The sequence below is a fragment of the Pantherophis guttatus genome, chromosome 4 (genome assembly GCF_059756535.1).
Source record: "Pantherophis guttatus breed Tessera chromosome 4, ASM5975653v1, whole genome shotgun sequence".
NCBI classification, from domain to species: Eukaryota; Metazoa; Chordata; class Lepidosauria; order Squamata; family Colubridae; genus Pantherophis; species Pantherophis guttatus.
Window position 1 is genome coordinate 97221731 of NC_142066.1, and position 13051 is coordinate 97234781.

Consider the following 13051-nt stretch of genomic DNA (forward strand, 5'->3'; position numbering starts at 1 on the left):
TAAAATATTTGAATTTTGAGAATAAAAGTAGGAGGAAGAGTAAAATGATTAAGTAAATGAACTAAGAATATTTTACAGATGTATTACGAGATTTTTAGGATTTGAATGATCTATTAGTGTTTGTTAATGTTTTTAAAACTCTTAGGGCTAAAGGATTATATGTTATTTTGAGTTTATAAAAAAGGGAGGCTGATGAATAATCTGTAGAAGGGGAGTTAAGGGGTCTAGGGAGTTTTAAATCTTGCATTAAGTTAGCATATTTTAGCGTATGTTTGGTAAAATTTATACCCTGTTTTTATTCTGGGAAGTTGGGAGTGGGAGGTGGGAAGGGGGGGGTTGAAGGCTGGGTTTATATTGATATATTGAATGATTGCCTATATTGTATATTTGTTTGATCATAAAATAAAAACTTTTTTTTTCAAAAAAAAAAGATTCAGACACAAAAGATACTATTTTTAAAAAATTGAAGTTTTATTATTGTTTAAGTATATTGTTTGCAACCTCTTTTATAAAGCACTGGAATACAGACATTCTCCCAACCCCCAAATTTAAAGAATTTGAGTTTCCATCTAGCAACTAGAACTATCCAGATCTTTTTCTCTGCTGCAGTTATTTATAAGAAATGCACAGAAGGATCAAGGAAGAATCTTTTAAAAGAAAAAAAATGACACTGAGACCATCCATTTAATGCACAGCTTTCTTGGCTTTTCCACATATTTGAGCAGACTCAAGACTACATCACTTTTTTTCAACAATTATTTAAAAAGAAAACAGGAATGGCATGTGTTTATTATAAATAACCGAAAGGATAATCAAAAAAAACCCCACCCCATAACCATTCAAAGATAGCAGTTTTTGTTTCCAAAGTCCATATAGTAAGAGGTTCAATTTTCAAACTATGAAAACATTGCAGCAATCCACTTAGTTTTAACTTAGGAGAGGCAACCTTTACCTGCTGAATCTAGTATTTAAATAACATAATTTCAATCTTGAAGATATAGTTGAATTTACTAAAAATAATGCACTGCACTTGAAGCTGTCTGGTTTTGAACACAAATAAATTAGAAAATGGATGACAAAATCGTTTTAAATTGGTCCTTGATTTAGATATAGTTTCAATAGAAAGCTTGAAAGCACTAGAGTTGAGACATATATTTATTAATAATTAGCATAAGACTTATAGCTTATTCATTTTGAGAGTTACAGTTGTAGAGAAATAGTTATGGCATGCACAAAAAGTAGATGCTGATCCCAAGTGCAAACATGGAATATTTTCCAAGAATTTTTTTTTCAAATATTCATTCAATTTTCCACAGATCATTCTTACTAAATCCAAGGCAGCAGATATAGTAACTGGATTGCCAATTTCAAAAACCCACCTGACATTTGAGATTCTTCAGAAAGAAATGAATACTTTGGACCTTTAGCATGAGAGTGTTTAAACAGCCATTTTTACATTCTTTGATTTCATGTACATCTTTTTTTTAAAAAAACAAAACAATTTGAATCATATGGAAATTTGTTATCTAAAGTTAAGGACAGTAATTAAAGCAGCACAAGACATATCCCAGGAAAATCAGTTGTACATCTCATCCTTTCAACAATGTTTTAACAGAATATTGCATTATTCTTATCCATTGCTAGCTGAAGGAACTTTTTTTTAATCAGAGAAAAAAAGTATTGTATTTATAGAAATCTAAGAAAACAGATGCTCTTGGACTTGATAAAAAAAATCCTTGTATTTGCACTATTACAAATTGACTATATGGATACCCAATCCAAAACCACTAAAGCAGCAATTATTTATTATGGTTAATAAGCAAAGCTTTTCCATGAATCAGAGAAGGTAAATGATACATACTTTAATCTAGCAACAGAGATCTCCTGATACACCAGAAGATCATAATCCTCCTTAGCAATGGAGCTATCTTAAGATTTATAATATACTGCTGAAATAATATAGTCACAGATTCTTTAGCAATTCAGGTCTCCCTATGTTAGGGCATCGTATTACTGACTTTCACTTCCATCTTGTGCGTGCAAGTTCTCTAGCAAATGCAATATTCTGAAAATCATTGTAACTGTAGAACAAAAAGGTTAGTCCCTTCCACCAAGTAACCACCTTCTCACTCTTTAAAAATGAAACCTAACCCTGCCCCCACAAGTTGGTGTGGAAAACAGGTCAGTAGAGACTCCATGTATGAGCTGAGGAGCCATCTCTACTAAGCTGCTTTCCACACACACACATTCAGTCCATTTTTTCCTTTTGAACTAGCCTAGGTGCATCTACAAAATCTTTGCCATTGTAAAGGATGATAGCAAGAGTTCCAAAACTTGCACTTCCCCAGAACATCACATAAGCCAGTGTCTCTGTCCATGTGTCCCCTGCAAAATGTAATAAATTCTTTTCAATTACAAGCCACAAAACTAGTGAACATGAAAACAGCCATCCCTTATAAAAAACAACTCTTTTCCACATGATAAGGACAATCATCGTGTTAAGCTATTCTAATATATGAACTTATAAAAGCTATTTTCTCCATTTGTGAATTTGAAAGAAGATACATGATGTATATCAGGAATATCAAACACATCTGATTAATCTTTAATAAACTACCTTATCATTGTAGGACTAGAAGAGGGTGAATTCTAGTCTTGCCTAAAGTACAAAGGCAGTTGAGTGATTTCAGGCCAGTCACATACTCTTTCAGCCCTGGGAGATACCAACAAGCCACTTCTGAAATCTTACCAAAAAAATTTTAGGGACTACAGGTGGTTCTCAATTTATGACTGTAGTGGAGCCTGAGTATCATGGTCATAAGTCATAAAACACTTGTAAATGGGTCAGTAACATGACCAATCCAATTTTAATGCCCTTTTTTATAGCAATCATTAAACAAACCAATGGTTCACTATAGGTGCAGTTTTGCTGAAAATTGGAAGTAAATGCTGGTTTTTGGCAATACCATCATAAAACAGCCACATGACTATTGGATGCTGCAAATTACTGTAAATGCACTCAAGTGCCTAAAGTTTGGTCACTTGACCACAGGGACAGGGACTTTGTCTAGTCTGAAGTTTGAATCCAGGTTGTACCGTGTTTCCCCAAAGATAAAACCCACCCGAAAATAAGCCTACCTTGATTTTTTGGGATGGGCCTTACTCCCAAAATAACCCCAAGAGATGGGCATGGCCAGCACAAGAGGCAGCGAGCATGCAGGGGCCGATGGTGTCCGACAGCAGCCACAGCCCTCTGGCCCCAGCGCAGTGCGGAGGCAGAGGGGGGGAGGGGCGATCTGGATGTGCTGTGCAGCTGTCTGGCTCACAGGAGATTCGCAGGCTTGCATGGTGGCACCAGCAGCAAGCAGAGGCAGAGGCACAGGGGAGGGGGGAGGTAGGCAATCTCTATGCCCATCTGCCTTCCCCCCCCCCCATGCCTCTCCCTCTGTCTGGCTTCGCCACATGCTTTTGGCCCAGAGGGAGACAAAGCTTTGTTTGCTTGCAAATGGGGTGCTTTGAACGGAGCTAATTTGCAAGCAGATGAAGCATCGTCTCCCTCTGGACCAAAAGAGTGCAGCAGAGCCAGGCAAGGCAGAGGCATGGGGGCAGGGGGGGAAGAGGCAGGAGATCTCAATGTGCTTAGCTCCGTTTCAAAGCATCCCTCTTGCAAGCAGACAAAGCTTTGAGTTCTCCATCATTTTTCTGTCTGACTGAAAAGTGTGTCTGTGGGCAAGCAGATGGTGGGAGGGAGTGGGCAGGCAGCCACAAGATAAGACACCTCCGAAAATAAGGCCTAATGCATCTTTTTTTTGTCCAAAAAAATAAGACCCAGTTTTAATTTCAGGGAAACAATGCTAAGTACCCCTGGGAAATCTTGTAGCTGGTCGCTAAATGATAAGTTTTGTCAAAAATAACCTGTAGCATGGTGTGAAGTGTAGAAAGGATGAATGATTACTTACCTGCCATAAGCAAACAGATAATGCACATTGAGAAAGCAACTACCATAATAATAGGTAACTGGGGAAAGAAAGAAATGCACATAGTTAGGAGGTAATGCACAATGCGTAACAATTTGAAAGTCCAGTTGTATATGATGTACATACAGAATCCAAACATACAGTTTTATAGCTTCAGCTCCCAAAAAAGTTTTAAAAGTCACAAGGCATATATCATCCCTTAATGTCCGGAAGAACATACACAGTGGGACAAAAAAGTAATTAATCAGCCACCAATTCTGCACATACTTTCTAATATCATACCATCTATTTTAAAAGTAGGTTTCTTCCATAAAGTACTCTAACAATGAAACTCAGCATCAAAATCCAAACTGCATTCCAGTAGGTCCCAAATACATCTACGATTCCAGAGTCTTTTGCATTTCTTAGAAAGAAGTGGTTGCATTTTCTTCCTCTCTAAATAATATACAGTGGGGCAAAAAAGTATTTAGTCAGCCACCAATTGTGCAAGTTCTCCCACTTAAAAAGATGAGAGAGGCGTATAATTGTCATCATAAGCAGACCTCAACTACGAGAGGCAAAATGAGAAAACAAATCCAGACAATCACATTGTCTGATTTGGAAAGAATTTATTTGCAAATTATGGTGGAAAATAAGTATTTGGTCACCTATAAACAAGATTTCTGGCTCTCACAGATCTGTAACTTCTTTAAGAGGCTCCTCTGTCCTCCACTCATTACCTGTATTAATGGCACCTGTTTGAACTTGTTATATGTATAAAAGACACCTGTCCACAACCTCAAACAGTCACACTCCAAACTCCACTATGGTGAAGACCAAAGAGCTGTCGAAGGACACCAGAAACAAAATTGTAGACCTGCACCAGGCTGGGAAGACTGAATCTGAAATAGGCAAGCAGCTTGGTGTGAAGAAATTAACTGTGGGAGCAATAATTAGAAAATGGAAGACATACAAGACCACTCATAATCTCCCTCGATCTGGGGCTCCACGCAAGGTCTCATCCCGTGGGGTCAAAATGATCACAAGAATGGTGAGCAAAAATCCCAGAACCACACGGGGGGACCTGGTGAATGACCTGCAGAGAGCTGGGACCAACATAACAAAGGCTACCATCAGTATCAGTAACACACTACGCCACCAGGGACTCAGATCCTGCAGTGCCAGACATGTCCCCCTGCTTAAGCCAGTACATGTCCCGGCCCGTCTGAAGTTTGCTAGAGAGCATTTGGATGATCCAGAAGAGGATTGGGAGAATGTCATATGGTCAGATGAAACCAAAGTAGAACTGTTTGGTAGAAACACAACTCGTCATATTTGGAGGAGAGAGAATGCTGAGTTGCATCCAAGAACACCATACCTACTGTGAAGCATGGGAGTTGCAACATCATGCTTTGGGGCTGTTTCTCCGCAAAGGGACCAGGACGACTGATCCATGTACAGGACAGAATGAATGGGACCATGTATTGTGAGATTTTGAATGCAAACCTCCTTCCATCAGCAAGGACATTGAAGATGAAACGTGGCTGGGTCTTTCAGTATGACAATGATCCCAAACATACCGCCCGGGCAACGAAGGACTGGCTTCGTAAGAAGCATTTCAAGGTCCTGGAGTGGCCTAGCCAGTCTCCAGATCTCAACCCCATAGAAAACCTTTGGAGGGAGTTGAAAGTCCGTGTTGCCAGCGACAGCCCCAAAACATCACTGCTCTAGAGGAGATCTGCATGGAGGAATGGGCCAACATACCAGCAACAGTGTGTGCCAACCTTGTGAAGACTTACAGAAAACGTTTGACCTCTGTCATTGCCAACAAAGGATATATAACAAACTATTGAGATGAACTTTTGATATTGACCAAATACTTATTTATCATCATAATTTGCAAATAAATTCTTTCCAAATCAGACAATGTGATTGTTTGGATTTGTTTTCTCATTTTGTCTCTCATAGTTGAGGTCTACCTATGATGACAATTACAGGCCTCTCTCATCTTTTTAAGTGGGAGAACTTGCACAATTGGTGGCTGACTAAATACTTTTTTGCCCCACTGTATAATATTTTAGAATACAGGTAGTCCTCAACTTATCACCACAATTGAGCCCAGAATTTATGTTGCTAAGTGAGAAATTTGTTAAGTGAGTTTGGCCCATTTTATGACTTTTCTTGCCACATTTGTAAACTGAATCAATGCAGTTGTTAAATTAGTAACATTTGTTACTAATGTAACAGTTGTTAAGTGAATCGTGCTTCCCCATTGGCTTTACTTGTCAGAAGACGATCACATGACCCCAGGAAACTGCAACCGTCATAAATATGAACCAGTTGTCAAGCATCCAAATTTTGATCACGTGACCATGGAGATGCTGCAAGAGTCATAAGTGTGAAAAATGGTCATAAATCCATTTTTTAAGATTTATTCTCTTTCTCTCTCTCAAAAAAAGGCATGAATGCTTGTCCACAATCACTTCCCAGCTTCTTTAAACTTTTTTTTAAAAGGAGGCCTTGACTGTAAAACGTTTTCTAGCCTCACTATACTCCTCTTATTTTATTTTTGCTTTTTCTATTAAGCTTATTAAAAACACAAACTAAAAGGCTGCTGAATTACTATTGCCCACAATCCTAAATGCAGCTTTTTGACATGTGAACTTTCTCTCGAATTACTAAACAAGAAAATCCAATCATTAATTTAAATTTCTTTTTCTAATCTCATAAATTGCATGGATGGAAAGAAGTTGAGAGGAAAAAAGCTGCATTCAGTGCATTAATCCCTTTTTAACATTTAAAATCATTTCTGCAATTCCAATTGCTATCTTCTGCCATTAATAAACTATACAACACATTTAAGTACAAAGTACAAAGCTATGATAATCAAGTCATTTTATTTCACTCTGTCCAGTATAACCCTTGAAAATTACAGCTAAAATCTTCCAAATGCACCAAGATGTGATACCACGGTTTTAAACTTTCTTTCAAATATTGCGTTGTTTGGAAGTCACTGGCTATAGTTGGGGGTTAGATAGAGTAGAAATATATCTAAAGCAGGTGACATGTTAGCAGACAGGAAGCGAAGATATGGCAGCCTGAACCAGGCTACTGCAAGACTTAAACTTCATCTCCAAAACTGTTTGAATTTCTACATAATTCTCAACCCTTAGGAAGAAGAATGAGACTCATCTAACAAATCCTTGGGATTCTCCTTTACAATGAATATTTATATCCTAAAATATGCCCTACAATTTATTAAGTGTTTGGAAGTGCTGAAAGACCTGTAATCCCAAAACTTCATTAGTCTAACCAAATTCAACAATGCTTTTAAAAAAATAAACAAATAGCAAAATATTTATGAAGTTCTTACAGCCAAAAACTTCCAGTCTTTCTGTATGTGAAAAGGACTGAGAGAATCTACTTCATCCACTGAATAATTTCCAAGAAAGAGATCTATAGCATCCTGAAAAACAATCCAGAATATAAATTAAATGTCATGTCACCTTAACCATTTCCTCCCTACACCCCAAAGTATTTCATGGTCTTCAAACGCAGCCCAATTTGCAACAATTTAACAAAGCAGCAGCAGTTCTTTGAAGGATTTACAGTTAGTGATTTAGAAATATGAAATATAAATAAATAAATATTACATATCCCTGAGCATGGTGATCACATTCTTTTAAATTCAACACAAGGCAACATTTAAAGCGAAATAAATGCAGCAAGTGACAGTGTCAAATCTTACCTGTCTAAATCCATCAGAAAAGTTGTTTTTATAGTAACGAATTAGTGAGTTCCAACCATCCATTAATAGACCCCATTGTGTTCTCTTTCCAGTTCTGAATTTTTGAAAATAGGATTTCAACATTAATACAGATCTCTCAAGAAGTCAGAAATTTAGTACCAAGTACTTATGTATTAGAGACTGAACTGTGTTGAAATTCCTTGCATTGACTTATTTTTGTATACAGAGGAGATGCGCACATTACAGATAGCCCTTGACTTGCAACCATTCATTTAGTAACCTTCTGAATAGCACTGAAAAAAGTGACTTATGACCATTTTTCACATGTAGGGCCATTGCAGCATCCCCATAGTCACGTGATCATAATTTGGATCCTTCGCAACTGGCATGTATTTATGATTATTGCAGTGTCCCAGGATCATGTGATCACCTTTCAAGACCTTTTGACAAGCAAAGTTAATGGGAAAGCCAAATTCATTTAACAACTGTGTTAATAGCTTAACAACTGCAATGATTCATTTAAAAATTGTGGCAAGAAATCATAAAATGGGGCAAAACACACTTAACAACTGTCTTGATTAGCAATTGAAATTGTGGGCTCAACTGTGGTTGCAAGTTAAAAACTACTTGCATTAATTTTATTTATACTCCTCTTCCAGTAAGGGTTACTTTCATGATTATAATTATTATAATTATACCTGTTTTTGAAGTGAAAGAATTTTTCTTTCTGCTCTCAATCAAAAGAGAAACCAAAAAATTTCAGGCAAAGGCCTAACAAATTTTAACAGGCCCTTTGAGAACATAATGGGACAGCTAGGTGTGGCCAGCTTGCCACTGCCAAGTTACCTCTGCCAACTTACCAAGTCATTGCAGGACAGCTCAACACAGCCAATTCGCCGCAGGGACAACTTGCTGTGGGCAGCTGGAAGGAAAGCCAACCAGCCAGGCAACCGAGGTGGGCAGAGCGCAGAACAGTGGCCAGGGGCTTCCCACCAGAGGGAGAGCTGGGTGGGTGAGGGAGTGAGCGGATGAGCAGAGTGGCGCCAGCAGCTTCCCGTTTTCACACCACTTGCTGTCACTGCTGCTTATTTCATAATAGTTCATCCTTGTTTATGCAAAATGTATCCAAAAATGTTTATTATGTTGGTATTCCTACAGTGATTTAGTTTAGTTATGAATTTAATTATTTAGTAGCTGCTATATAAACAATTATCTTCTTGAGATGATAAATGTTACATTTCCATTGATTGTTTAAATAAAAATAACTAAGAATCTTGAAAAAAAGTTTTTAGCCATTCAAATGTCAACCCAATGTAAGATGTATCTTTAGATTGACTGGCAATAAGACCAATTTTACTAAGATTCTTTTTTTCTGGAACTTCTGTATGTTTTTATTAGTAATCATTAGTTGCCATAAGCTGCTTTAAGACACCTATTAGGCTGGTTAGACAAAGTAGGCCCATTATAATTCAAGTTTTTCCATTGATGTAGCTATTAACTATTACACTATTATACTATGATAACTGAGTTTAATAAATCAGTACTGTAAATGAACAATCTCTAAATACTCTTTCTGAAATTGTATCAATATATTTGTGGTAAAGAAAGGCTGGCTCAAACTTGCCTGGTATAGTCTGTCTTTAAGGCACCCGTTCCAGCATATTGTTTGGCACAAGCATTTGCGTTATCAGCCCATGCTACGAACAGAGAATAGTGTTTTGTAAAAAAGAGATGGCAAGTAAGTAGAATACAGGATAAGGTTTTACTTATCAAAATAGAAACCCACCATTTTTATAAATTTTCTCAAATTCTGCTTGTTCTTCAAGTCTCTGGGGAGCATGCAAAACACCTAATCTCTACAAGGACAAAAGAAAGCATTATTAACTAAAATTCTGCTAAGAATTTAAAAGCATGGAAATTAGAACTAATTAATGTTTCAAAAAACACCCATACACAGAGGCATATTTTCATGGTCTAATATATCACTTTCAGGAAAAATATATCTTATATACCAAATGGCTATTAGAGTTATTACGTTCTTTAATTCTTAAAATACAAGGAAGTAATCCTTATACAGAAGACAGTCTTAACCTGCAGCTGTGATTGTAGGGAACGACGTGCTAAAAGGCTCTGAACCACATTTGTCCTGTCCAGGCAATCCATACAGTTGCTGCGGAATATTCCTTCCTGTTGCATATCTACCTTTCCTTCTGCATCAACTAGAAAATAGCTGAATAAAAAAAATTTAGTGTTTATTATTTTGTGCAAGAATTCACAAAATAACACTTATTTTGGCTAATGCATCCACAGAACCAAAACAAAGAAATATTGATTATTGTCACTGCCTTAATAGAAAGTTGGTTTCAACTAGTCTTCATCTTTTGTCTGCCAAAGAAACATTCAAGGTATCTTACTAACAGCAATAGAAAGAATTAGATCTAACTATATTTGTAACTACAGACAATTCACAGAAGCGTAACAAAGTTTAAATATGCAACTATGTCTTTATTCTTTGGTTAAAGATATACTACCGTATTTTCCGGCATATAAGACGACTGGGCGTATAAGACGACCCCTGACTTTTCCTGTTAAAATATAGGGTTTGGGCTAGACTCGCCATATAAGACTACCCCTCTTCCAACGCACACCAAATAAAAATTTAAAAACATCAGATTTGATTTCAATATGGTAATTTTAATTCAAATGCTTATGACATGCAGGTACTTAGCAGGAAAACTGTCACTTATAAACATAAGGCTGTTTGTCATCAAACATGTAAACATAAAATACAGTGCAATTGGATTAAACTTTTCCTAATTCATTCTAAAGCTGAAAGGAAGGATAAGACAATAAACCCATGGGAGCTGCCATGCTGTTTGTTTTCTAAGCTGTCAACCAGGTCACTTCTTTGCCCTTTTTTAACCTACAAAACACAACACAACACAACAGGCTCACCCACAATGTAAAAGCAGCTGTGCTAGACCCAAAATGGCCCCTGCAACAAGCAGGAACCTCACACAACCACAAAAAGCCTAAAAACCCATCTTTCACACTTTACACACACAAAATTCCACATACAGCTTTGTGAGATTTTGTGTGTTGGTGTAGTTAGAGTGAAACACTACAGAACACACTAAATCTCAGAAAGCTGCACAAATATTATTTTATTTTATTTTATTTTTATTTTTATATGAAAGCAGCTAAATTTAAAACTTCCTAAACTTTAAATGGCTAGGTCTAAAAAAAGAACAATTAAAAAAAAAACCCAATTAACTATTTTTTTAAAAGCTCCCAAAGGGGAAAAAAACTTACCGAAATTGAAAAGGGGTCTCCAACCTTGGCAACTTTAAGACTTGTAGACTTCAACTCCCAGAATTCCTCAGCCAGCTTTGCTTTGCTGGCTGAGGAATTCTGGGAGTTGAAGTCCACAACTCCCTGCTTGCTTGATCGCAGGCAGGGAGATTCAGTTGCTTGCTGATGCAATGGATTGCAGGCAAGCGAAGCAAGGCAAGAGTTGCGACTAGCAGCTAAGGTAAGCAAGCTGGAGGGGGGGGACTTTTGCTACAGATTTGCAGGCAACTCAGCTGGGATGGTCAGAGCTTGGCTCGTCACAGCCTTTCGGTCTGGTCTGCCTGGTTACAGGAGAACGACACCCGGCGTATAAGACGACCCCCGACTTTTGAGAAGATTTTCATGTATAAAAAGTTGTCTTATACGCCGGAAAATATGGTATATCAAATTAGAAAAATGGCCTAATGGTTATTTCCAATTGCTTATAGGTTTGCAAGTAGGTAATCCTTGACTTACAACAGTTTATTTAATGATTTATAACTGTTTTCCACACAATCATTGCTGTATTCCCATGATCATGTGATCAAAATTCAGATGCTTGGCAACTGATTCATATTTATGACTGTTGCAGTGTCTCAGAGTTTTGTGATCATCTTCTAACAAGTAAAGTCAATGGGGACGCAAGACTTATCTTACTAACTTAAGAACTCAGGTGATTCACTTATTAACTGTGGCAACAAAAGTTGTAAAATGGGGCAAAACTCACTTAAAAAATGCCTCACTTAGCAACAGAAATTTTGTGCTCAATTTTGGTGATTAGTACTGCTGCTGCTTTGTTAAATTGTTGCAAATTGGGCTGCGTTTGAACACCATGAAATACTTTGGGGTGTAGAGAGGAAATGGTTAAGGTGACATGACATTTAATTTATATTCTGGATTGTTTTTCAGAATGCTATAGATCTCTTTCTTGGAAATTATTCAGTGGATGAAGTAGATTCTCTCAGTCCTTTTCACATACAGAAAGACTGGAAGATTTTGGCTGTAAGAACTTCATAAATATTTTGCTATTTGTTTATTTTTTTAAAAGCATTGTTGAATTTGGTTAGACTAATGAAGTTTTGGGATTACAGGTCTTTCAGCACTTCCAAACACTTAATAAAATGTAGGGCATATTTTAGGATATAAATATTCATTGTAAAGGAGAATCCCAAGGATTTGTTAGATGAGTCTCATTCTTTTTCCTAAGGGTTGAGAATTATGTAGAAATTCAAACAGTTTTGGAGATGAAGTTTAAGTCTTGCAGTAGCCTGGTTCAGGCTGCCATATCTTGGCTTCCTGTCTGCTAACATGTCATCTGCTTTAGATATATTTCTACTCTATCTAACCCCCAACTATAGCCAGTGACTTCCAAACAACGCAATATTTGAAAGAAAGTTTAAAACCGTGGTATCACATCTTGGTGCATTTGGAAGATTTTAGCTGTAATTTTCAAGGGTTATACTGGACAGAATGAAATAAAATGACTTGATTATCATAGCTTTGTACTTTGTACTTAAATGTGTTGTATAGTTTATTAATGGCAGAAGATAGCAATTGGAATTGCAGAAATGATTTTAAATGTTAAAAAGGGATTAATGCACTGAATGCAGCTTTTTTCCTCTCAACTTCTTTCCATCCATGCAATTTATGAGATTAGAAAAAGAAATTTAAATTAATGATTGGATTTTCTTGTTTAGTAATTCGAGAGAAAGTTCACATGTCAAAAAGTTGCACTTAGGATAATAAGAGAATAAATCTTTAAAAATGGACTTATGACCATTTTTCACACTTATGACTCTTGCAGCATCTCCATGGTCATGTGATCAAAATTTGGATGCTTGACAACTGGTTCATATTTATGACAGTTGCAGTTTCCTGGGGTCATGTGATCATCTTCTGACAAGTAAAGCCAATGGGGAAGCACGATTCACTTAACAACTGTTACATTAGTAACAAATGTTACTAATTTAACAACTGCATTGATTCAGTTTACAAATGTGGCAAGAAAAGTCATAAA

General features: G+C 36.9%; 1 protein-coding gene across 1 annotated transcript in view; it reads right to left on the reverse strand.

Annotated features, from left to right (window-relative positions):
• Positions 1–450: 450 nt before the first annotated feature.
• Positions 451–13051, reverse strand: part of SACM1L (SAC1 like phosphatidylinositide phosphatase) — a 57198-nt gene continuing 44597 nt past the window's right edge. The window contains exons 14-20 of the mRNA XM_060685934.2: positions 9796–9934; positions 9491–9560; positions 9329–9401; positions 7705–7798; positions 7330–7422; positions 3960–4017; positions 451–2385 (exon numbers count right to left, since the gene is read on the reverse strand). Of these exons, the coding sequence (XP_060541917.1) occupies positions 2249–2385; positions 3960–4017; positions 7330–7422; positions 7705–7798; positions 9329–9401; positions 9491–9560; positions 9796–9934 (664 nt within the window). The 3' untranslated portion in view covers positions 451–2248. The remainder of the gene's footprint in view (positions 2386–3959; positions 4018–7329; positions 7423–7704; positions 7799–9328; positions 9402–9490; positions 9561–9795; positions 9935–13051) is intronic.